Below are 25054 nucleotides of genomic sequence, written 5' to 3' on the forward strand. Positions count from 1 at the left end.
GCGTTTCCACTCCTGTTTCCGTGGCCGGGCCAGTGGCACGACCCCGCCTAACTGCACCAGGCTGGGAGACGAAGCAGAGTAAGCACGGCGGGGGGGGGTGGGGGGGGTGGGGGAGGGCTCTGCCCCAACCTGTTTGCCACCTGGAAGGCCACACGTGGTCTGTGTCACCACCTTTCCTCCGGGCGTCCCCACGGCTTACCTCTCCCTCCTTGTCAGTGCTGAGATGTCTTTTCCGCCGGGAAGCCCCTCCTGATCACGCTATTTAAAATTGCAGCCCCCCCATCCCCGTGCGTCACCCGGGATGTCCCTTGTTCTGCTCTTTCCGTTTTGCTGAACACTTACTGCTTTGGACATACCGGAGTATCTGTCCCCCCCGCCCCCACCGTCCGCTCCGTGAGGACACTGATTCAGGCTGGCTTTGTTTACTGTGCGTCCCAAGTGCCTGAGATCGCGAGGCCACGGAGCGCGTGGCAGTGTAGCGTGCCACGTGGCCTCGCCGTCTCAGGCACTTACTAAATATTTGTCGAAGGACTGAATTTCTTAAAAATACTTGCCGCTGGCAGGGCTGCGGTAAGACTAGCGCTTCTGTGCCCTTTCGGCGGGACTACAAACTGGTGCAAACTGTCGTTTTAAGTCAACTTTCAATTTGGGCGCAGCGTCACATTTACAGAAAGGTTGCAAAAGCAGGACAGAGAGTTCCCGGACAGCACTCCCCGGTCTCCCCGAGGTTAGCGCCCCGCGTCGCTGCGGTCCATCTGTCAACACGAGGAAACCAGTATTGACCAACTCAACTCCAGGGCTCAGTGTCACCGGTGTTCCCGTTAACGGCCCTTTTTTCCCGTCCCAGGATCCAGTCCAGGGTCCCACACTGCATCTGGCAAGCCGTCCTTCTTAAACGTGTGTGTTCCCTGCAGAGAAAGGAGTCCTCTTATGCCTCCCTGGCGGAAAGGCAGTGGACGGGTTTCACAAGACCCGGCGAGGGCGGGTTCTGTTGATTCACAGGAGTCAGGCTGGGCTCCTTTCCGGACTCTGGACGGCTGACCCCGGCGCGCACCCCTTCCTCTCGCCTCCTGTGCCCTCTTTCTGTGAGTTGGCACAGGATTTCTGGATGCTTGGCTGCAGGTAAGAAGATCCTTTATAAAGTGCACACCCTGCGAAGCAGAAACAGTCCAAGGAGATACACACGGGCACGCGGATCTAGGTGCCAGGACGAATCGGGAAAGCAGTCTTGGTTAGCAGGAGAGAAACGTCAAGCAAGAGGTGACGAGAGGCTTCCAGGCTTGTCTGGAGCAGAGCGACTTGACCCGGGAGAGGTGACGGTCTGACCCCCCCCCCCCCCCGCCCCCGGGGACCCCGGTGCCAGAAGCTGGTGGCCGTCTCTGCAGGGTGCCGCCAGCGGGTGACTCAGCCCCATCCGGCTTCGCTTCCTGGGTGCCGCCCTCAGAGTTCAGAATTCAAGTTCCCACGGCCGAGGGGAAGGAAGTCTGAGTGTCTGCTCTGGAGTCCTCAGCCCAACGTCCTGGTGGGAGGCAGTTCCGCTGTTAGCCCCATGGCTGCGCGGAGGGAGGGGGATCAGCTCCCCAAAGGAGGAGACCCAGAGAGACCGACGCCGACAGGCAAAGGGTTTGTAACACAGCATTCGTCTGCCAGAACATAAAGCATCTAGATAGTTGTTGTTTCTTTTTAAGTAATCTCTGCACCCAGTGTGGGGCTTGAACGCACGACCCTGAGATCCAGAGTCACACGCTCCACCTGCTGAACGAGCCGGGCACCCCTGGTTTGTCTCATTTAATGTGGGAGGCGCGGGGGCACCTGGCTGGCTCCGTGGGTTAAGTGCCCAACTTCGGCTCAGGTCCTGATCTCTCGGTTCGTGGGTTTGCGCCCCGCGTCAGGCTCTGTGCGGACAGCTCGGAGCCTGGAGCCTGTTTCGGATTCTGTGCCTCCCTCTCTCTCTGCCCCTCCCCTGCTTGCGCTCTGTCTCTCTCTCTGTCTCAAAAATAAACATTAAAAAAAATATACGGGAGGCTGTTTACAATGTAAATAGAAAAAGCAGGTTATAAAATAAGATGCATAGCGTGGTTCTAATTGCAAATACGATTGGGAGAAAAGACATCAAAATGTTACAAGTGGTTATCATTTTGTGACAGTGTCATGAATTGTTATGGGCCCTTTTTTGCTTTGTAAATATTTCCCAAACTTTCTACAATGAATATGTAATTGGGAAACAGCGACAATAATTTCATTTATTTATTTTTAAACGTTTGTTTCTTTTTGAGACAGAGAGACACAGAGCATGAGTAGGGGAGGGGCAGAGAGAGAGGGAGACACAGAATCCGAAGCGGGCTCCAGGCTCTGAGCCGTCCGCACAGAGCCTGACGCGGGGCTCGACCTCAGGAACCGTGAGATCGTGACCTGAGCCTCTACATCTGAAGTCGGAGGCCCAACCGACTGAGCCCCTCGGGCGCCCATATATATATTTTTTTTCACTTTTGGATTTATTTTTATTTTTCTTATTTAAGCAGGCTCCACACCCACGTGGGGCTCAAACTCACAACCCCAAGACCAAGAGCCGCACCTCCACCGGCTGAGCCAGCCCAGCGCCGCCGGACCGACATTTTTGGGAAATACCACAAACGCTAGTTACTAGAAAAATGCAGCGAAAAAGTCCCGTGAAATACAAGCTCCATTTTTGCTCTGTAGATTCGGGGGTTAGGCCCCTGCCGGCCGGCTGTAAGTTTCCGAGCGCTTGGGTCTCAGGTTCTGCGTGCGGCTGGGGGCCAAGAAGGAACAGCTCGTGGGGCCCGCGGGGAGCTGCCGCTCTGGAACAAGGGACGCTCGTCCTCAGCGTGTGCTGGCTCTCCCCTTCCTGAGAGTGATGGGAGCTCATCAAAGTAGCAGCACAGACACTCCCTTCCCCCCCCCCCCCATTCTAGTCCCCGAAGGCGGCCACCGCCGAGTTCCCCGGGCATCGGGCATCGTCCGGAACAGCACACACGGGGACGGGGGCTGCTTTTCACACCAGTCCGCTCGTGTGTACTCATTGTCGCCGTTGGCCGTGCCATGTCCCATCGTGGGGCTGCTCTGCCGCCACGCACAGTCCTCTGCCCCCACGCACAATCCTTGCCCCATCCAGGTGTGTTCACGGGAAGCATCCCTGCTGGGTGTGTGCAATTACAGCCTTAGAAAGTAACCTCTTGGGGGCGCCTGGGTGGCTCCATTGGTTGAGTGACGTTAGCTCAGGCCGGCTCACGGTTGAGGGGTTCGAGTCCCACATCAGGCTTTGCGCTGTCAGCTCAGAGCCTGCTTTGGATTCTCTGTCTCCTTCTCTCTCTGCCCCTCCCCTGCTCCTGCTCTCTCTCTCTCTCTCTCTCTCTCTCAAAAATAAGTAAACATAAAAAAAAAGTACAGCTTTATTGAAATATAACTCACATACCATAAAATGTACCCTTTGAAGATATGAAATCGAGTGGTTTCACTATGGCCAGAATTGCAGCCTTTAGGGGCGTCTGGGTGGCTCAGTCGGTTGAGCGTCCGACTTTGGCTCAGGTCACGATCTCAAGGTTCGTGGGTTTGAGCCCCGCGTCGGGCTCTGTGCGGACAGCTCAGAGCCTGGATCCTGCTTCGGATTCTGTGTCTCCCTCTCTCTCTGCCGCTCCCCTGCTCATGCTCTCTCTCTCTGTCTTTGAAAAATGAATAAATGTAAAAAAAAAAAAAAAAAAGGAATTTCAGCCTTACTACTTAATTACAGAGCATTTTCACCACCCCTAAAAGAAACCCCACACCCACCAGCACTCGCTCTGTTCTCCCTTTTCGCCAGACCCCGGCGCACTGATCGACTTTCTGTTCCTGTGGATTGGCCTGTCCTGGACCCTCACACAAATGGAATCAGACATACGTGACCTTTCGTGTCTTTCACTTTGAGTGTTTTCAAGTGCCCTCTGTGTGGTAGCGTGTGTCGTGACTTCATCCCCTTCGATGGCCAAACGGTACTCCCTTCGTATATATCGCCCTCTCTTCATCCGCTCATCAGCTGGTGAGCGTTTGTGCCCAGACTTTCCTGGCCACATCGGCTTCCAGTTCTCTCGGGTACGTGCTCAGGAGGGCGAGTTGCTGGCTCGTATGTTTGACACTTCGAGGAGACGCCAAATTGTTTTCCAAAGTGGCTCCACCGTTTTCCAACCCCCCGGGCACCACAGCAATTACAGTTTCTCCCCATCCTCAGCAAACCTTGTTGTTAGCTGTTTCACTTCAGCCATCCTCGTTGGGGATGAAGTGGCATCTCATTAAGATTTCATTTGCGGGGCGCCTGGGGGGCTCAGTGGGTTGAGCGTCCCTCTTGGGCTCAGGTCATGATCTCGTGGTCCGTGGGTTCGAGCCCCGCGTCGGGCTCTGTGCTGACGGCTGGGAGCCTGGAGCCCGCTTCGCATTCTGTGTGTCTCTCTCTGCTCCTTCCCCGCTCAGCTCACACACTGTCTCTCTCTCAAGGATAAATAATAAAAGATTAAAAAAAATTCATTTGCATTACGCTAATACTAACGATGCTGAGCATCTTTTCATGTGCTTATTAACTAATTGCATCTCTTTTTTACAGAAATGGCCACCAAAATTGCCCATGTAATTGGGTTGTCTTTTTATTTTTGAAATAAGTCCCTTACAAGATAACACAATTTGTGGGGCGCCTGGGTGGCTGTCGGTGAAGCGTCTGACTTTGGCTCAGGTCGTGATCTCGTGGTTTGTGGGTCGGAGCCCCGTGTCAGGTTCTCTGCTGTCAGCGCAGAGCCTGGAGCCTGCTTCGGAGTCTGTGTCTTCCCTTCTCTCTGCCCCTCCCCCACCGGTGCTTCTCTCTATCAAAAACACGCATTAAAAAAAAAAGACAAATGATTTGCAAACATCTCTCTCCCTTTCTGTGGGTTGTCCTTTCATTTTTTTCAACTTTTAAAAAGTTTATTTTACTATTTTTTAGCGTTTATTTATTTATTTATTTATTTATTTTTTTGAGAGACAGTGTGAGTGGGGGAGGGGCAGAGAGCGAGGGAGACACGGAATCCGAAGCAGGCTCCAGGCTCCGAGCCATCAGCGTAGGGCCCCAACACAGGGCTCGAACTCACAAACTGCATGATCATCACCTGAGCCGGAGTCTGATGCTTAACCGAATGAGTCACCCAGGCACCCCTAAGATAATTTATTTTGAGAGCAAGAGAAAGCATAAGCAGGGGAGGGGTAGAGAGAGAGGGAGAGAGAGAATCCCAAGCGGGCTCAGTGCTGTCAGCACAGAGCGCAACGCGGGGTTCCATCCCACGAACCGTGAGATCATGACCTGAACCGATCTCAACCAACTGAGCCACCCAGGTGCCCCTGTCTGCATTTTCCTGAAGGTGTCCTTTAAAGCACAAGTTTTTGACTTTGCTGAGGCTCCAGTGTATCTAATTCTTGCCGCTGGTGCTGGTGCTTCTGGTGTCTTCAGAAACCATCGCCCGATCAATGTCATGCAAATTTACGTTTCCTTCTAAGAATGCTATAGTTTTAGCTGTTACATTTTGGTTTATGATCTGTTTCAATGTTGGTATACGGTATGAGGTAGGGGTCCGTCTTCATTCTTTTGTACGTGGATATTCAGCTGTCCCAACACCGTTTGGTAGAAAGACCTCTCTTTCCCCATTTCTGATGTTGTCAAATTGTCCCTGAAGAGAGTGTACTCCCCCATAGGACCTACGTGCCTCTGTGTCACATTGGCCGTTGACAGGAAGACAGTGATGAACCGGGGCGTGTCAGGGGCCACCGGGAGGATTGAGCAGTGGGCTCGAAAGAGGGCGGCACGAGAGGGTGGGCTGAAGGAAGTGGAAATGTTGCTCTCAGATAAGACACGAGGTGGGGGAAGGTGAGCCCGGAGGGGGTGGGCCCGAGTTGAGAGCCCTGCTCTGCCCCTTGCCGGCTGTGACCCAAAGCTCCGAGCCTCGGCTCTGTCACCTGCCCGGCAGAGGGCGGGGGCGGGGCGCTCCCCTCTGCGGAGTTGCTGTGAGAAGTGCCTGCAAAGAGCCCCGCCACACAGGCCCTGGTGACAGTAGCCACCGTGACGAGCCAGCGCGTGCTCCACGCGGCTGAGCCCACGCGGCTGCCGGGGAGCATCACGGCGGCACCCGGTGCTGGAGCCGTCGGGTGAGTGTGAGCTTTTCAGTGACGGCTGACGGTGTGGGGGAACCCGGATCCACTGTGTGTGTCACTGTCACTCAGACTGAGGCAGTACCGCCAGTCTCTGCTGTGACACGTTACGGGAAGGAGACGATGTGACAGCGAGACAGATCCTGAGTGACGGAGCAGAAGACAGACCCGCCAGGCAAACCGGGGGTGCCCAGCAGGGGCTTCTGGGCAGGATGTCAGGGCGGGTGCCTCGGTCCTGTTCCCTCGTCCCCAGGCTTTGTCCCTGTTCCCGGACAGCAAGGAGGAAAGGAGGGGGGCTCTTGTCGCGGAAAGGGGGTTTTGCTCAGAGCACAGGGGCTGCAGCACACGTGAGCAGCTGTGGCCAGAGCACACGAGGAGAAGCTGCTGGAAGTATGTGCGGAGCGGGTGGGGCGCAACTCGGCCTGGTTCCTCCTCCTCTTGGCTTCTGCCTCTGGGCTGCGATAAAAACAGCACCAAGACCTAAGCACGCCTTCCCCGTCCCCGTGCCCCGGGGCAGGCGGGGGAGGAACCAACCCTCGTCTCATTAAGCTTTTAGGAGCTCGGCCAGGCGGGCGCTTCGGGGGCTGCAGCGAGGACCCCGCCCCCCCCGCCCCCCCTCTCCCGGGCAAGAGCCGTCTCAGAACCCGGAGACCTGCTCTGCAGGAAATGAAGCCGGGGGTGAACTGCACATGTGCGGGTGACGGCTGCTTTTATTCAAGTGACATCAGGGACAGGAAGTCGGTGGACGTGGGGGAGAGACAGTGGCAGGGACAAGAATGCAGGGACAAGAATGCAGGCACTGAGACCGCCCGGAAGGGTGAGCGAACAGAGGAAAAGACGCTCTTCGTGCCGTAGGAAGGGGACAGGACGAGTCTGAAACATGAACGGGGACCTTCCTGCCCCCCACCCAAGGTGTCCTGCGCAAACGGCGGGAGGGGCTGGCGGGACTGTTGGGAGATGGCAACGCCTTCTCTGAGCTCAAAGAGATGAAGGGGTACACCCAGGAGGAGGGCCACACGGTGACCCCCAGTGCCGGGGGGGGGGGGGTAGAATAAATATCCTCGGAGCGGGACTTGAGGTAACGGGGTGGGGGGGGGGTGTCACCCGCTGCTGCTGAAGAGGGAGGAGGGAGTGGTAGCCTGGCTTTGGGGCCTGCAGGGAGCAGGGAGGCAGAGGCGGCCAGGACAGTGCTTGCAAATATCGGGGTGACCGCGGGAGGGCAGCAGTGGGCAAAGAGCAAGGGCCTCGGCGGGCCAGGGTGCAGGGCCCAGGTCCCGGCGCTGCAGTCCGGCGGGGACACCGAGGGGCTCTGGGGCTTATCGGCCACACGGCCAGCCTCTGGGCAAGGCTCACTGTCGCCAGGGAGCCTCCGTGTGGCCCGGTGGGCCAGCTGCTCCAGCCGGGGCGGGGCGGGGGGCGGGGGGTGATGCTCCCGGAGCTCGGCCCAGCCCTGAGCCCTGGGCATCCGCAGGGCTGTGAGCTAGTGTTACTGTTGAGACCGCAACCTGGCAGGGAAGAGGGGCTCGCGGAGCGGCCCCTGCCTCCGTCACTTCCGCAGCAGTTTCTTGTTGAGGAGGAAGATGAGAAGGTTGACGTTGACCTTGGCCTTGTTGAAGAGCTTCATAACAGCTACACCTTCGTACTGGAGCTGCAGGAGGTCCTGGGGAGAGGGCAGGGGTGGGGTGCGCGAGGGCTCCTGGTGGTGGCCCGGCCAGTCTACACAACACTCATGCCCCCGAGCCTCCCTCGCCCACCCAGGGGCACTGGCCATCAAAACCCCAGTTCACAGATGAGGACATCAAGGCCAAGAGAGGCACAGGGACTTGACCAAATGTCAATTCGAGCAGAGTCAGGGCTTCAAACCCCTTCTCTCGTTCAAAAGGCCAAAGGGCAGAACAAAAAGACGTGGGTTTAAAGTCACTGCTTCCTGGGGCGCCTGGGTGGCTCAGTCGGTTGAGCGTCCGACTTTGGCACAGGTCATGATCTCACGGCTTGTGAGTTCAAGCCCCACGTTGGGCTCTGTGCTGACAGCACGGAGGCTGCTTGGGATCCCCTCTCTCTCTCTCTCTCTCTGCCCCTCTATAGCTCGTGCTCTCTCTCTCAAAATAAATAAACCTAAACAAACAAAATCACAGCTGTCCTGAACACTGGCCTGTGTCTCAGGCTGCGTCTTGTATCAGCCTCAGAGCCTGGAGAACAGGGGTCACGCTTCAGGGCTGTGCAGAGGGCCGCAGGGCGGCGTGTGCAAGGTCCCAGACACGTGCTGGGACATCAGGACTCATCCGCCCTGACAGTGCCCGCCAGCTGCACGCTCTGTGCTTGGCGGTGGGGTCTGGGCCAGGGCCTGGGGACAGAGGCGCTTGGGCCGCAAGACCCTCACCCTTCTGTTCAGGTGCTGATGGGCGGGGCGGGGCGGGGCGGGGAGCTGACATCCTCCCCGGCTGAGAGGAGCGAGGCGGGCCCACTGTCCTCAGGCGGGCACCCGAGCCAGGCCGGCGGCTTGGGGCCCCTGGGGGGCCTCTCACCTGGTAGTGAAGCTGGAACCGCTCCACGTCCACACCCAGGAACCGGGCATTGACTTCGAACTTCCCTGCCTCATCTCCAGGGCTGATGTCAAAGATCACATTTCTGAAGCTTTCAGGGACAGGATTCAAAACGCGGACTCAGTGCTTCCTTCCAGGGCCCCGGCCCCCCTCCTCTGGAGCCCAGACTTCCTGTCAGCGCTCGCGGGGCCCCGGCTGCCTCTGTCTTCGGCGTGCCTGGCCCTTACGGCTGTCCCCTCCTCCAGGACGGGTCCCCGGTGCCCTCCCCCTTGGGTGTGTCCGGGGCTGTGCCGGACCACGTGCGCTGCCCTTGGCTTTCTGTCTGGAGGTGTCCCGTCTCCCCATCACCCCGCAGCCCCTCCAAGGCGGGGCCACGCTGGGGCCCGGTGGGGGTCTGACATTGTGCCCTCCGAACACACGTACTGAGAGGTGGGAAGGCCCTCGATCTCCAGCAGGACCCCCTTGTCCAGGAGCTGGGCAGCAGTGTAACGGAGCGACGGCTTCTTCCCTTTCCCAGAGCTCCTGGTTTAAAAAAGGGCCAAGGGAGTTCACGGAGCCGGGTCTTCAACACCAAAGACCCCAGTTCTCCCTGTGGCGGCCGACTCAGGCCCCGAGGCTCTGTGAGGGGACCAAAGGCCAGAATCAGAAAGGGACCCTGCCGTCCCGGGGCGACCTCCCCTTCAGGGGTCACGTGGGCAGAGGTGAGAGGTCACGGGGAGCGGGAGGGGGCACCCACTTGGGGCGGGGGGCCAGCTGGTCCAGGCAGGCCCGGATGTACTGGCTGTAGTGGTCGCCCTGCTCCTCGAAGAAGGTGGCCTTACTGTCCAGGCCGCGGAGCGTGGCCCCCAGCTTCACCAGCTCCGCCTTCCGCCTCTGCCGGCAACGGCGCTGGTTGCGGATGTCCTGGGGTTGGGGGACAAGGGAGGGGGAGTTGCCCCCTGCGACGGGAGCGCCTCGGGGCCTGGCGGGCCCACAACAAATCCCTGTGAGGGTCTCCGGGAGAAGCAGGAAGAGGGAGGTTTCCCAGCTGCTTTTCCAACGAGGAGGAGGGTCTCGAGGATTCCAGCCCGAACCCTCAGGGCCGGGGCCTCGCCCCCACCGAGGAGTCACGGTTTCAAGGCTCCTGGTCTTTCAGTACAAGAGCGCCCTGAGTAACGTTCCGACCTCCCCTTCAAAACGGACCCTCTGGCCGTGCCTTGGCCTCCCCCGGCTGGTGAGGATCTGGGCGGACACGTGCGGGGGGGGGGGGGGGGGGGGGGGTGTGGGGGTGGGGGGGGGTGGGTGGGAAGGGGGGGCGTGTCCCAAGGCGCCCGGGGTCGCTACCTTGGCCAGTTCATCCACCAGCCCCTGGTAGCCGTCGCTGGCGCTGACCAGCCCCAGGCCCTCCAGCCGGCGCAGGTTGCGCAGGACGCGCCGACGCTTGTCCGCCAGCGGCAGGAGGGACTGCGCGGTCAGCGAGCGGTGCCGTCGCAGGGGCTCCGGGGTCTGGCTCTCACGGGCCCGGCGCCAGCTCGTCAGCCGCTCGTGGGCCGCTTCCTGAGGGGCAAAAGAGCTGCAGGGATCCACCGGGCCGCGCCACTCCGCCCCCCAGGCCGGGGCGGACCCCAGCTCATCTGGAGCAGGGGCAGGGGTGGGTGCGGTGGGGATGTCAGAGACGGGCGAGGGCCTCGGGGGTCCCCACAGGGGAGCAGGAGCCCAAGGAGACAGGGGCGGAAGCCGCAGCGGAAGGGGTTCTGGACACACACCTCCCAACACCGCGATGGCTCCAGGGTATCTGGGGCGCCCCTCTCCTCCATCCTGTGCTTTGGGACCTGCCCCTACGGGCCATCCTCACCTTCTCTGGAAGGCCCTCGGCTTAGTCTTTGCTGCCGGGGGCCCAACTGGACCTCCACCCAGTACCTTCTCTGCCTCCAGGCCTCAGGCGGCCGCTCTCCCTGCAGGATGCCTGCCCTCCAGCGCCCACTGGGGTAGCTGCGCGATGCCCGTGAGCCGCCCCCCTGCCCACAGCACGGACATCAGGGCCTTTGGGGTCCCTGCAGAGCTCACTCTTGCTGCAGGGGGAGCCGGGACGGGGGTGCTATTCTCATTCCTGGGGGGCACATCTGTCTGCTTGTGGGGCCAGGGTGGGTCTAGGGGAGGAAATGGGCGGTGCCAGGAGGGGGGGATGAACTTGGAGCTACCGGCCACTCACCTGCTCTCTGGACGCCGGGAGGGACAGCATCTCCTCGAGGGAGTCCCCAGGCTGGAACTGCATGATGTCCACCAGCATCTGCTTGGTGCTGCAGGAGGAGGGGAGGGACAGGGAAGGGTCTGGGCCCGGGGCTGGCCAGGAGCTGAGGGTGGGTGCACCCTGCCCCACTTCATGGCTGCCAGGGACCTTGGGAGGTCAGGAGAACAAACAAGGAGGGAGACCCCAGGGTGAGATGCAGGGCCTGAGTACAGAACCCCCTGTGTGCACACACACCAGGCCGCCTCACCCCTGCCCTCACCCCCGGCCCCCTGCCAACAATGCCCTCCCACAAACTGTCGTCCTGAGTCCATGAGCTAAAGGATGTGCCTCCTCCTGTGGGAGACCTTCCCCAGCTCAGGTGTCCCTTCTCTGAGCTCTCAGGGTGCCTGACGGCCACCTTCCTCTTGGTGGCTCTGGCTGCGTGCTCATGCCTGGCCCCGCCCTGCTAGAAGAGCGATGGCAAGACAAGGCCAAGGGCCCAGCTCACTGGTTCACTGGGCAAGTGGGTGGGGAGGGGCCGCCCTGCCAGCGCGGGACCGAGGCGGCGACTTGGCTCCTCTTCTGCCCAGATGGCCGGCCAGCCCTGCGGGGCGCCCCCCTCGCTTTCACAGGACCGGGGGCGAAAAGCTCCCGACCTTCTCTCTCGGCAGGACACCCACCCCGGGTCTCTACACTAAAGCAGAGAGACCATCCCTGACCTCACGGTTGTCCCTCAGGTCAAACGGTCACAGCGCAGAAACACACAAACGTCAGGTGTTACCAACACCCCCGCTCTCCCTCGGCCTCAGCTCAGCACAGAACAGAGGCCGAGGTGGACAGCGGAGGCCCGGCGAGGGCAGTGCCGGTGAGCCTCAGGGGGACCCGCCCGAAGGACAGGAGCCCAGGAAGACAGTGGAATGGCCTCGCCCCCCATCCGAGCAGGGGCCGGGGCTGGGGCCACCTTCACCCACCTCAGAAGCAGGCTCCGGGCACTGGCATCGCCGGGGTCCGTCTCCAGCCCTTCAAACTTGTTGGCGAGCGTCAGGGACACCTCCAGCTTGCTCGGGTCCAGGCTCCTGTCCGCGGCCACGCCCTCCCCTGAAGTGGAGGGAGGGATGAGACAGCGTGCCCCACGTGCAGACAGCTGTGCTACGTGCCCGCTGCGGGCACCCCTACGCCGGGAGAGGCGGGTCCACCGGGGGCAGCACCCACAGGACGGCTCTCGTCCATAGAGCTCAGCCTCCCGGTTCCTGCGGATGAACCTCTGACCGACACCCTCTGCCCAGGTGTTGGGGCTCCCAGCTTTCGATGTGTCACCACCCCCACCCTGAACTTCCGCCCCTGCAGGGCCACATCCTGTCACTCCATGGACTCAAGGCCCTGTCAGAGAAACCCTTAGAGACTCCAAACGGACCCGTATTCATCCACACCGCTCTCCCACGATTTGATTGGCCGTTCGCAGCTGGCACTGGGTCCCTCTACCGTCTGTCCCCTTTCTTCCTATCAGTCCAGGTCCCTGTGTCCATCTCGGACCAGAGGGAAAGGAGACGTGCTGCGCGGACTGGCTTTCCGGCACGCGTCCCTGACTATGGAACTCCGGAGAGAGCCTGCCGGCCTGCCATTCGGTCTGTCCGTCCCTCCCTCCCTGCAGGCCCTCCCCCGCCCACCCGCTGCCGGGCCCCCTCGCCAAGGACGGCGCGCACCGATGAGGTCAGGGATGGTGGGCAGCTCCCCCAGGTCCTCCAGGAGCTCGTGCAGGGGGTCGCAGTGATCGGGGGCAACCGAGTCCTGGTGCTCCAGCAACAGCTGCAGGTGGAAGGAGAGAGCAGCTACAGATCCAAGCCAGACCTTCCTCCGAGGGCCGCCCACGCCGCCCCCCCCGCCCCCCTGCGACCCCGGCCACGCCCCTCACCCTGTGCGTGTTGACCAGCTCCCCCACGGTGATGTACACCACGGGTCTGGCCACAGCCACCATGTCCGAGTACTCGTCCATCGCAAAGCGCTCTTCCGGCTCAGGCACCTGGCAGGCTCGGCAGACGAACCTCCTGTCTCCAGAGGAAGGGTGTGGGAGAGGGCGGGCGGCACCCCCACCTGTTCTGTGCGCCCCCGCGGGGCCGCCCGGCCCCCCTCCCGGTGTCCCCTCAAGCCCACTGCCCTGGACGGCCCTCCTCTGTCTCCGCCGGGCGATGCTTCCAACAACCCACGCTCCGGCTCCCTGACCGCCGCGCCCCCCGCCGTGCCGCGCTTCCCCCATGGCCCAGAGGGGGGAGGGGGGGCACGGCAGAGGACGAGAGCAGGAGAAGGGGACAGGAGGGACAGGGTGCCGGGACGGAGACCTGAACTTGAAGTGCGTCTCCTCCAGGTAGTCATTCAAGACCCGCAGGTGCCGGCTCTCCCCGCGGAAGGCCTTGCCGGCAGCGGCCTGCTGCAGGACTTGGGCCACGGCCCCGAGCGCGTGGCGCTGGGGGGCGGCCAGGGCACCGCCCGCCGCCACGGCCACGATGTCGAAGGCGTCAGGGGCCACGACGGCAGGGTTCAGGAAGCGGTAGTACAGGAGGTTCCCTACCACCTGAGGGCAGAGGAAACGGTCCCAGAAGCGTCCGGGGGTCCGCCCTGGCAGCCCCTGCCCCGCCCCCCAGCTCCCAGGCTGGCGACCCGCTCAAGGTCACGCGGCGAAAGCTGGGCAGGGGCCGGGACCGGAACCCAGGTCCCCTGGGCCCGTGCGGGGCTGTCCGGCCTCTTAGCTCACGACCATGCGCCTTTCCGCCCGCCGGCAGAGGCCCTGCTGGTGAGCCAGTGTGGAGATTTCCCCGCTTGATTTTTACAGCGTCGGGTCTTCTCTCCATTTGTCTCAGTCGGGGGTTCACCAGCAGGGCAAAAGGGAGCTCGCGAGTCTGGGGAGGGGACACTCGCCTTGTAGACCTCGTTCTCTGGGGCGTCGGGGAACTTCTCCGCCAAGGTTGTCTTCAGCACCTTAGCAACATACCGCATCCCGTATCTGCGGACAAAGTGTGCGTGAGCCGCGGTCCGCCGGTCTCTGCCGGAGCTCCAGGCAGTGTCCCCCTGCTACTCACGGCCCGCTCCCTGCCGCCCCCTCCCCGGCCCTAGTGTCAGTGCCCAGGACCAGGGCCCTGCCGCCCCCTCCCCAGCCCTAGTGTCGGTGCCCAAGGACTGGGCCCCTGTCTCCCCCTCCCCGGCCCTAGTGTCAGTGCCCAAGGACCAGGGCCCTGCCGCCCCCTCCCCTGCCTCAGTGTCAGAGCCCAGGACCAGGGCCCTGCCGCCCCCTCCCCTGCCTCAGTGTCAGTGCCCAGGACCAGGGCCCTGCCGCCCCCACCCCTGCCTCAGTGTCAGAGCCCAGGACCAGGGCCCTGCCGCCCCCTCCCCTGCCCTAGTGTCGGTGCCCAAGGACCGGGCCCCTGTCTCCCCCTCCCCGGCCCTAGTGTCAGTGCCCAAGGACCGGGCCCCTGTCTCCCCCTCCCAGCCCTAGTGTCAGTGCCCAAGGACCGGGCCCCTGTCTCCCCCTCCCCGGCCCTAGTGTCAGTGCCCAAGGACCGGGCCCCTGTCTCCCCCTCCCGGCCCTAGTGTCAGTGCCCAAGGACCAGGGCCCTGCCGCCCCCTCCCCTGACTCAGTGTCAGTGCCCAGGACCAGGGCCCTGCCGCCCCCCTCCCCTGCCTCAGTGTCAGAGCCCAGGACCAGGGCCCTGCCGCCCCCTCCCCTGCCTCAGTGTCAGTGCCCAGGACCAGGGCCCTGCCGCCCCCTCCCCTGCCCTAGTGTCAGTGCCCTGGACCAGGGCCCTGCCGCCCACTAAGCTTGCATGCGGCCTTCAGCCTGGCCCGAGACCCTCTTCTTTGCTCGTCTCCCCTGGGGAGCAGCCCAGGTCCCGATATTCACTTTGCCTCCCCCCACAGAAGCACCTTCAGCGTGGACCTGGGGTGTGGGGCACTCACAGCCAGAACCCTGTCCCAGGACAGCCTGGGAGGCTCTGGGAAGGCCAACCTTGTCTGTCATCACCGAGCACCCGGGAGGGGCTGGATTGGAGGCGGGGCCCGAGGAGAACAACAGACGGGGGCTTACCCCACCTCCTCCCCCTCGCCGACTCCTTCCCTGGTCTGGAAGATGGAGATGGCCATTCTTGCCCTCCCTCTAGCTCAGGGATTTTGTGAGGATCAAGTGAAACTAGGTCGTGGAAGTAACGTACAATGACAGAACAGTGTTCAAATGTGTTAGATTCTATTATCGTCACTGTTCCTACCACAGATGTGCCACCTACTAATTTAACCTATTCCCGCCTCCTAGAGTGCTGGACACAGAGGTTTACAGCTCGCCTGGCCTGGCCCTCTTGAGGTCCCGTGCCCGGGCTGGGGCGCGGCTGATGCACTTACGGAATCTGGTCCACAGAGGAGATGATGGCTGCAAGGAACTTGTCCGTCACGGCGAGGAGGCTGCGGAGGGAGATGTCCAGCCGTCTCTGGACCTCGGGGTGGCTCAAGGCCTGCTCTGGAGTGACGTCATAGGGGAGGTGGCTGTGGGCAGAGAGAGACAAGGTATCAGCCAGAGCCCCTCCCACGGCCTCCCCTCCCGAGTTCCACCCTTTGAACCCTCCATCTAACAGGATTGCGCGTGCGTATACCTACACTCGCGCTAAGGGCGGCCCCGCGTGCTGGAGGGGACCAGGTCGGAATAAGAGAAAGGACTCAGAGGGAATGGAGCGAGGTGGGTGGAAGGCGAAGGAGGAGAAGCTGAGGGCCCACGGGGTGGACGAGGAGGGACGAGCGGACGACCACAGTCTGCGTGGACTCCTCAGCGGGGCTGGAGGCAGGGCCATCCCTCAGCTAGTCTTTGGCGGTTGGGGCGATCGGGAAGACGGCCTCGGCCTTGCAGGCCCGACACGCAGGCCCGTGTGCCACTGGAGAGGCCGCCAGCGCGGGCGGCTCCTCGGCGGCCCCCTTCCCAAGGACCGTGCCCCCGAGTAGCACCCCCAGTCTGCAAGGCCGACCAGCTCTCCTGCCACCTCACTTGTCTATCCGCCTGCAAATCTGGGTGCTCAGCTCTCCCCCATCAAGGAGGCGTCCGTATCCCAACTCCCGGCAGGTCGGACGGCCGCTCTCAAGCAAGCACCGACACGCCAATTACACACGTTTGCGCGTTCACCTGTGCTCATTCTATACCCAGGTCCGCGTCATTTACATCAGTTCCACGTTAACCACCAGAGGGGGCGCTAAAAGCTACTTTATTTCATCCCGCAGGGCCGGCGTCGTAGCTGCATAAATCAGCAGCTCGTTTCTATGCCACCTTCGGAGCTGGTCAAAGGAGCTCTCCCTCTGCTGCTGCTCACCTGCACCGCCCCTCACCTGCGCTGGCCGGTCTGGGCCTCGCTCTGGTTGACCCAGCTCTTGTAGAGGTGAATGGGGTCGATGTGGACACTCAGCGTCTTGTCCTCCAGCACGTCCTGGACGACTCTGCCCAGGATCTCGCGCAGGGCGCTCTGGCCCCGCCCATTACGGTAGAACCTCACCACGAGCCCCACTACCGCGGGGTTGCCTGTCACCATGTCCTGGGGCTGCTCCACCTTTGACCTGTGGTTCGAGAGGTCACCGGAGCTGGTCTCCTGTCTCTGTGTAGGACAAACAGCTGCTCCTCTCCGAGACTGTGGCCCTTCAAAGCCTGCTCTGCTATGGCCCCTCTCAAGGCCTGTCCTGACAGCCTGTGCGCTGACTTGCCCGCCCGCATCCTCCCTCCGTACTGTCCCCGGAGGCTCTTACAGACGCTCCACGTGAGGCTGAGAAGAGGTCTCGTGATTCCATTTCTGCCCTCAAACCTCAACAAACCGCCCCCTTGTGAAGGGGCCGACGGTGGTGTCTCTCAACCCGTTCCCTTCCCACTCGTCTGGGCGCGGAAAGCCTACCTGATCTCCTCCTGGAGCGCTGTCTTGAAGAGCTGGAGCAGGAGGTAGGCCTCGCGGCGGTTGGAGGCATAGTTGTACAGGCTGAAAATCACGGACTCCATGAACTTGGTGGTTCTGTTCTGTGGCATGTGAAAGATCAGCTTGGCCAGGTAGAGAGGCTGAGTCTGCAAGCAACGGGGGAAACAGGAGGCGTGTGATGGGCCTCGAGGGCCGGTGATGCATTAGAGGCTCTCCCGATGGGGACCGGAGAGGAGAAGGCACCGGCCCGCTTCCTGGGAGGTGCGAGGAACCTTCAGACAAGCAGCAGTGGGGGGCAGTCTCCGGGGTCGAGGCATGAGGGTTACGGGCACAGAGAGGCCTCCGGGCCCCAGACCCTTCGGGGACGGTGGGGTCCTCTCGTTCCAAAGGCTCCTGCTCACCTGCAGCAGGTAGAAAAGGTGCTGGTAAGCTTCTAGTTTCTGCCTTTTCTCTCTGCTCAGCGACTTCAGGCCCTTCTGCTTGTCCAGAACCATCATACCCGACAGCTGCTCTTTGTTCTTATTGGTCAGCTTCTTGCAGTGGGAGATCACCTCCTGCAGGTGCCGGGGGGCACGGCGCTGGGTCAGAATCAGGCCTCGAGGAACCGGGCCTTTCTGCGGTTCCAGGCGCCCCCACACACGGTTCGAGGGTGCGCGCCCCCCCGCCCCCCGCCCTGCCACTCCGTCTGGCACCTCTGCTTCCACAGGGTGCGTCCCGTCCCCAGAGAGGGCCGGCTAGCGGCCCGGGCGTCGCGTCTGTGGGATTTTGCTCATTTCTCACGTCGCGCGCGCCGGGCTGGGGCCATCACTGCCGCTTCTACCCACACGGCGCGGCCTCGTAATTTGCGGTTTGAGGTACTTTCCTATCTGTCTACACGGGCCTGGTGAGGTGGGCGCTCTGATTATTCCCGCCTCCGAGGAGGAAACAGACTCAGAGATGAAAGAGGCGGCTGGCGGCCCCCTCACTGGGAAGCGGCAGAAGCAGGCATTCTAGTTCCACCGTCACCTGCCCCCCGAAGCGCCGCGGGAGCGAGGACCTGAGCCAGGTAATGAAATCCGACACGTAACACGTACTCAAGTAGCCACCTCCCTGGAAGCAGCTGGGTCCGGCGGTGGGCGGCCCGGCCCCTCACCTGCAGGGTGATCTGGTTCTTCACCAGCAGGCCGATCTTGATGTCCATGAGGTTGAGGTCCTGCTGCAGCTGCTGGTTGGACCGGATCTTCCTGACCACCTCTTCCTGAAGCTTCAGCAGCTCTGCCTCGGCCAGGAAGTCCTCCTGGCTTTGATTCAAGAGGTGGGCAAATCTGCACACCACGCTGAGAGGGGGATGGGGCACGTGCACTGGCGGGAAGGGAAGAGGCGTCAGGACGAGCCGAGCCCTCGCAGGGGCTTCCTCAGCAGCTCCCTGCCTCTTACCACCTCCTGGTCCCCAGCCTGCTTGAGGCCAGCAGGCTGCCTCCAGGCCTGTCCTGTCCCCGAGCTCTGGTCTCTTATGGGTAGTTGTGACGGAGGAACCGTCCTTCCCTTGCTCTCCTCGCCCCTGGGCCCAGGCCAGGGACCTCTCCTGCCCCCAAGTCAGAGCCCTAGCTGCCTCCACGAACCCCCTACTCCAATTTGTTCTTCTGATCGGCTGAGTGCCCAGAGTCAGAGATGGGCAGGCGGCACCCCTGCGGGCAGGACGGGCAGAGTGGGGTAAGAGGGACGTCCCAGGGCAGTGCAGGCCACCTGATGCCCAGGAATGCTGCCTCAGGCCTGGAAGGGAAAGGGGCCCACCTGTTCCAGAACCCAAGGACTGGAGGAAACTTGGAAATGGACCCTGGGTCTACTTCACAAAGAGCAGGGCATCCAAGGCTGGGCTTCTGGACTTTCAGGACAGGAGCCAAGAACGGCCCAGAAGGACCCCTTTGAGGCTTTAGGTGCGTGCCCCGCTGAGGGGACGAGGGGCAGGATGACGGAGGACCCCTAGGTGCTGGCACTCAGTCCTGACGCTGCAGAAGGCTTCATGCACGGCCCAGAGGCCGGAGCTGGGGGAGCCACGGGTCACGCGAGAGTGTGGGGAGAAGCCCCTTCCCTTGATTACTTTGCTGGTAGCGACGGGGAGATAATGGAGGCCTGGCACAGAAAGAACATGCTCGGGGGAGTCCTCCAGGGGACCGGGCCATGTTACCTGGCGGGCAGGAGCTTCTGCTACAACCCCTATCGGACGTTCTGCACAGACGTCTCCTACTCTCTCCCTGCTGTGCGGCCCCAGGAGGCACATCTGGACCTGTCTGAGCCTGGGGGATTTCCTGTCTCTACCACCAGACTGGGGGATCCCCAAAGGCAGAGCACATGTCTTCACTCCCACACGCACCCCGGGTCCTGAGCCATATGCTCAAGGTCGGGGACATCAGCTGGTGATGAGGGCAGGGGCTCAAGAAGGGCCAACGGCGTCTCCAGAGCCCAGGCTGCAAGCCTGGGGGGGGGGGGGGGGGGGGGGCGTGACCCTCTGCCTTGCTGACTCTCGGGGGCCATGGGCTCGCGTGGACAGGGGAGGGCAGGCCGTGTACTCACAACAGAGAAGAGACCAAGCCGCGTACCTAACATTCTGTAGTCATCCCGGGCTTTCCGGGCTCGGAAAAACGCCTGGATCTTCACAATGGAGTTAACCTGCCGTGAACACAGGTGCGAAAGGGCTGCTGGCCGCCCCTGCCCTGGTCTCATGCGTGAAGGCCGGGCACGGGGACAGCAGAAGGACACTCACGTTCTTCTGGAAGTATCCCAGACGCCTCCGGTACCGCCTCCGAGCTGCCCACATCCGGACCCAGGCCTGGATCTGAGGACGCGCACTGCGTCAGAGCTCCAGGCTCGGGGGCCACCCTCCGGCCCGGGCCAGTCCAGCTGTCCCCAGAGGCCACGAGGCAAGAGGACTAAACAATTGTTCTCAGAGGGCCCTTCAAGAGACAGGAACCCACCCAAACCGTGACAGCTACCTTGATTATGGCGTCCGAGTTTGCTTTTAAATACTGCAGCCGTCCCAGGTAGGTCTTCCGCTGCCTGTAACCCCGCCAGTGAGCCTGGGCGTCAGGACAGGAAAGGAGAAGAGGCCGGCTGGTCCCCGCTAGCCTGAGAGGCCCTCCAGGGAAGCAGGAGGGAGGCAGGCAAGGGGAGGGGGAGGGGGAGGAGGGAGGGAAAGCCAGCCCTGGTGTCAGAGAACTTCCATCCACATGGGGAGACCAAACGCCTGCCGCCCTCCCTGGTCCCGGCACACGCATACGCACACGCACACACCTAGGCCAACCAACACCTCCTCGCAGGGACTCTACTGTAAGGCAATGAGCTTAAAAGACAGTAGTAATACAGTCTACACCCCGTCACCAGAGCACGCGCCGTGTCCCCCCAAACACACGCACGTGCTCCGCCATCCCCCACGCCCAGTCTGGGGAGGCGCACAGAGACACAGGCACACAGGCAGAGCCGTGTGGGCCGCGGGCCGCCCACGCTCCCCTAGTCACACTCCTGTTCCAACGACCCCACCCCGCTCGCACCCAACCCTGTGCCAGCCTCCCCTGCACAGAGCACAGCGATTCAGGGCACCCGGCCCTGGCTGTAAGTCAGGCCCTCTTTGGTCTCTAAAACCAAACCTCACGGCCCCCTTCCCTCTCAGGGGCCTCTCCCCTTTCATACCAAGCCTGTGTAGATTAGTTTCCTAACGTACTTCTCGGACTGTGTCTCTCTCGGCCCCAAATTTCCAGAAGTTCTCGACCATCTGACACACACACGTCCCCCCACTGGCTTCTTCCTTCGTGATTCCAGCCACACCAGCCAATTCACTTTCCTCTAAACATGCCTGGTGACTTTCTGCCCTGACCCTTCGTTTACGCCCCCCATCCCGACCCCCAGCCCCACCTACCCCCAAAACCCTTCCTGTCTTTTAGGGCTCACATGGAACATGTCCTGGGCGCTCAGGCCCTGGGTGATACCCCATCGCTGACACTGGGGCTGGTGCGTTTGGAGTATCCCTTCTTGACTAACTGCCCTCCCAGCCCTCCCCAGAGCCAGTCCTCCGAGCCGGGCTCCCTCCTGAGGCTGACCGTGTCACCCTGTTGGGATGGGGTGTAAATGAGGCAGGGTGGCCCCAGGACAGCAGCTGTCCACCCTGGAGCCTGCAGGCCCAGGAAGCCCCCAGCCCAGGCCTTTTCCAGGTGCTGCATCCTCTCCTTCTGCGTACAGACTGTCCCTCTGGATACCTGCTGCCGTGAAAAGCAGAGGGGACCCCTCTCCTCTCTTCCTCTGCCCACCCACACACAGCTCCTTCCTAAAGAGGCCCCTCCCGGGGCGCCTGGGTGGCGCAGTCGGTTAAGCGTCCGACTTCAGCCAGGTCACGATCTCACGGTCCGTGAGTTCGAGCCCCGCGTCGGGCTCTGGGCTGATGGCTCAGAGCCTGGAGCCTGTTTCCGATTCTGTGTCTCCCTCTCTCTCTGCCCCTCCCCCGTTCATGCTCTGTCTCTCTCTGTCCCAAAAATAAATAAACGTTGAAAAAAAAAAAAAAGAGGCCCCTCCCCCAGTCTGGACTAGTCGAAAGGCAGGACAGGGACTGGCTCTCAGCCAGGCTCAGAGCCTTCGGGAGAGTGGGAGGTCTCCGTACGCCCCACCAACACCATTGCTGACCCTTACTACTTCTCTACGTCTGGAGGACAGGTGGCCCGAGAGGCTCTGGGCCACCTCTCCCTTCCCCCGCCTCCCAGGACCTGGGCCGGAACCCGCACAGCTCCAGGGCTGGTGGCAAATGTGCCCTGACCCCATCCCCTCTGCCACTGCTGCCGTGGCTTCTCAGCTCTGTAGTTTTGGGGTGAAATTCCAGTCCAGGCTCAGGCGGGGGGAATCCCTGCGATCAGACCACTCAGTGCTAACTGCTAAGGTTCTGCATTGACTTCTGGGACCAGCGCCCTGCCAGGTAACCTGGTATCATGGCCACCACCAGTGGAGTGCTCACTAGCTCAGCGCTACGTGAAACTTTCCTGCTCAACCCTCACAACCTACACGTGAGGTCAGGACCATCGTCGTGAACGAGGGGACGGTGCTGGAGAGGGCTTAGGGAAGGCGCCCAAGGTCCTCGTACGACCCAGAAATGGCAGGACCAGGAGGCGAACTCCAGCCTCTAACTCTAAAGCCCAAGCCCTCCGTTACCACCCCCCACATGGGCTAGTGCATACTCAGGGACCACTCGCCCCCCCCCCCCCCCCCACCCCAGGGGACCCTTCTGGGTTGCTCTGCGTCCCTATCAGCACAGCATCTAATGTCAGCTGTGTTCCTGGCCCCGCCAGGGGAGATGTGGTCGCTCCTCTGTGTGTCTCCCGTCCGTCTCCTGCCCTTGCCCCGGGCCAGCGGGTGTCCTTGCAGATACCAGATGTGCGCACGTTCATTATGTAAAGTATCTTCACGGTGCACACGTGCCCGTGACACCTGCAGGTCACATCTACCTGGGGAGTCTCTGTGCTCAACTCCCATCTTTCCTGGCTCGTAAGGTGGTCGGGCCCGAGGCCCACCTTCCGAGTTGCCCCTGCCCCCAGTTACTCGTGGGACCATCCGCAGGTCGGAAGGATACAAGTAGAAAGGGCTGGCTGGAGACAAAAGTTCCCCTTGGGGCTGGTCCACCCTTTCCTGTTTACCCCCAACCCGGGACGCCCCCCTCATGTCCGAACCCCAATGGCTCACTAAACCTCACTCCCTCCTCCCCACGGGGAGGCAACGAAGCAGCTCATGCCCTGGGGACAGTGATGGTGATGACAGTGACTGGCACTGTTCAGATGCCCGTTGGATGTCACCTCGCTTAGCCCTCACGACAGCCCTGCACGGGGGGGGGGGGGGGGGGGGGGGGGGGGCCGCGCTACGACATTCACGTTTCCATTCTGCAGACGGGGAAGCTGGTCCAGAGTACGCGCCTGGCGGGGTCACGTGGTGACTAAGTGGCGGAGATGGGACCCAAACCCAGGCTCTGGAACGCATGCTCCTCTCAAACCCCACCGCTCGGGGGCCGGAAGATCATCCCCCTCCCACTCAGCAGAGAGCAGGCGGGAAGGAAACCCCAAAGCCCAGACCCCAGGCCCTGGACTTCCAAGGCCAGTGCCCGCCACCTGGATCTTGATGACCGCCGGCAGCCAGGTCCTCAGAAAGCGGGAGCGCTCAGCGAACTTCTGCCGAACCAGGAAGCCGCGCATGCGGGCCTGGAGCTGGATGACTAAGCTAACGTTGGCCTTCCAGAGCTGTTGGCGGTCACGGGCAGCCGTGACCTTGGTGATGGCGGACTGTGGAGGCAGGAGAGAGCCTGTGGTACCCTGGCAGGCGGAGCCTCAGCTACAGGGAAGGCCCTCCCCGGCCCCTCCTGCACAGGGGCTCTGCCAACCTGGATCTCCTCCCGAGTCAGGTGGGACGTGTTCAGGCGGCAGCCGGTGGGCGGCTCCCAAGTTCCCCGGAAGGTCTGCAGGTGCAGGTAGTAGGCGGAGCCATCTCTCATGTCGTGTTGGACCCAGAGAGCCGCGTCCCCTGAGCAGAAGCCAGGTAAGGACACGAGGCTCAGAGGAGGCAGCGGGCGGCTGGGACAGGCGGCGGGAGGGGCTGGGGCCATTACCTGGACGCCGCTTCTTTGCCATGGCTCCTTCCAGGACTCGCTGGTAGCTGTCGGCGCAGTTGGGAACCACCCCCCGGAGGGCCACGGAGGGGTTCCTTAACACCCGCTCTGTCTGGGCCGCCTTGCCCTCCTTGATGGCCTGGTTGATGGCGGCCACACCGAGAGCCACTGACAGGGGCATCAGGAAGCAGGGGTTGGTCCCTACCCCTCCCCCAAGTCCCTCCCAAGCGCCCTGCCCTGCCTACGGGGGTGGGATTCACAGGACACAAAAGGCCCATCTAAAGGAGGGGACAGGGAACCTCCCAGCATGGATGCAGACATAGATGAAAACAGAGCATGCGGCTGTGCCTGGAGGAAAAGGTAGCGGTCAAGGAAGGCTTCCTGGAGGGAGGCAGCATGGGGCTGGCTGGGGCGGGGTAAGAAGACAGCTCCAATGTCTCTCGTACAGAAGCTCAAGGGCAGGATACGGGCAGAGAAGCTCAGGGCAGTTTCTTAGGGAGAGAATAAAGTCCGAGAAGTGCAGCACCTGCCTTCCGTCACGCAGACAGACAGACAGACAGACAGAGGGACTCCAGACAGTACGGACCGACACCACCAGCACGCGCTCTGCAACGCAAGTGTCTCTGTGTACTGACCCCCGCCGCCCACGCCTGAACACCCCCCAGCCAGAGCGGGCGGTATGGGTTGGACCTTCCGCCACCATCCAATTTCACACGCTCAGGCTTTGGGGTCAAGTACCCACTGGAAGGCGTGGACGGAGGCACGGGTGGGCTGTGGGCTCTCAGCCCCTGAGACTTGCCAGCCCGGCTGCTGGAAGCCCACCCTCTAGTCCGAGCAGCAAGGCTCTGCTCTGGTTCTGGCCCATCTCCCTGGGTGGGGAGCCCTCACCTCTTTCCCTCCCCCAGCCGCCACCCCACCCCGGCCACCAGACTCCTGCAGGGCCCCCAGGCCCACGTACTCTGCTGTGCGGCGTTCGTGTCCTGGTTGGCTCGAACCACCTCCCGGCGGATCTCTTCCAGCCACAGCACCGCTCCGGGGTCCCCCGTTGCCTGGGATGCCAAGAGATGTGGGAGAGATGAGAGCCGGGCCAGGCAGGCCCCAAGCTCAGCTGTGCGAGGACCCGTGTGCAGCCATGGCCTTGTCACCTGCTCCGGTGGGCTGCTGCCAGGCTCAGAAGGCTCGGACCGGGCCTGCTCTCAGGCTGGCCAAGCACCGACTCAGCTTGGCCGCAGCACCCCCAGAGCCTCCGCCCTCCGGGCAGCTCACCTCCCTGCCCTTGTGCCTCAGCCACGTCCCAGGAGAGCCCGGACCAAAGTCTCCCTGCACCTGCCCTGCTCCTACGTCCCTGTGCCTCATTGCGCACTTTCTCGGGCCGATCCTGACCCTGGCCTCCCCTCTGTCCTTCCCATCCCTGCTCCGAACCTTCTACACCACCAGGCGTGGCAGGCTATGTGTGACCACAGGCTGAGAGAGTCTGTGCAGGCCACAGGGTCAGGCTGCTTCCCCACTGCCCCACCCCCCTTCACCCAGCCCCAACCCCAGACTCTGCTCCCTGCCAACCCTCCTCACAGACAGGAGGAACTTTCTTTTTTTTTTTTTTTAATTTTTT

General features: G+C 62.1%; 1 protein-coding gene across 1 annotated transcript in view; it reads right to left on the reverse strand.

Annotated features, from left to right (window-relative positions):
- Positions 1-7243: 7243 nt before the first annotated feature.
- The window catches only part of IQGAP3 (IQ motif containing GTPase activating protein 3), a 35964-nt gene continuing 18153 nt past the window's right edge, over positions 7244-25054 (reverse strand). Inside the window, exons 16-38 of the mRNA XM_086694075.1 lie at positions 24404-24494; positions 23446-23613; positions 23221-23360; positions 22952-23122; positions 19808-19891; positions 19579-19650; positions 19415-19484; positions 17968-18176; positions 17237-17389; positions 16818-16981; positions 16264-16488; positions 15295-15435; positions 13825-13909; positions 13248-13480; positions 12824-12956; positions 12615-12717; positions 11883-12009; positions 10894-10981; positions 10026-10238; positions 9439-9605; positions 9126-9224; positions 8685-8793; positions 7244-7819 (exon numbers count right to left, since the gene is read on the reverse strand). Of these exons, the coding sequence (XP_086550201.1) occupies positions 7706-7819; positions 8685-8793; positions 9126-9224; positions 9439-9605; positions 10026-10238; positions 10894-10981; positions 11883-12009; positions 12615-12717; positions 12824-12956; positions 13248-13480; positions 13825-13909; positions 15295-15435; positions 16264-16488; positions 16818-16981; positions 17237-17389; positions 17968-18176; positions 19415-19484; positions 19579-19650; positions 19808-19891; positions 22952-23122; positions 23221-23360; positions 23446-23613; positions 24404-24494 (3159 nt within the window). The 3' untranslated portion in view covers positions 7244-7705. The remainder of the gene's footprint in view (positions 7820-8684; positions 8794-9125; positions 9225-9438; positions 9606-10025; positions 10239-10893; positions 10982-11882; positions 12010-12614; positions 12718-12823; positions 12957-13247; positions 13481-13824; positions 13910-15294; positions 15436-16263; positions 16489-16817; positions 16982-17236; positions 17390-17967; positions 18177-19414; positions 19485-19578; positions 19651-19807; positions 19892-22951; positions 23123-23220; positions 23361-23445; positions 23614-24403; positions 24495-25054) is intronic.

The sequence above is a fragment of the Puma concolor genome, chromosome E4 (genome assembly GCF_028749965.1).
Source record: "Puma concolor isolate L17-30 chromosome E4, mPumCon1.1.hap2, whole genome shotgun sequence".
NCBI classification, from domain to species: domain Eukaryota; kingdom Metazoa; phylum Chordata; class Mammalia; order Carnivora; family Felidae; genus Puma; species Puma concolor.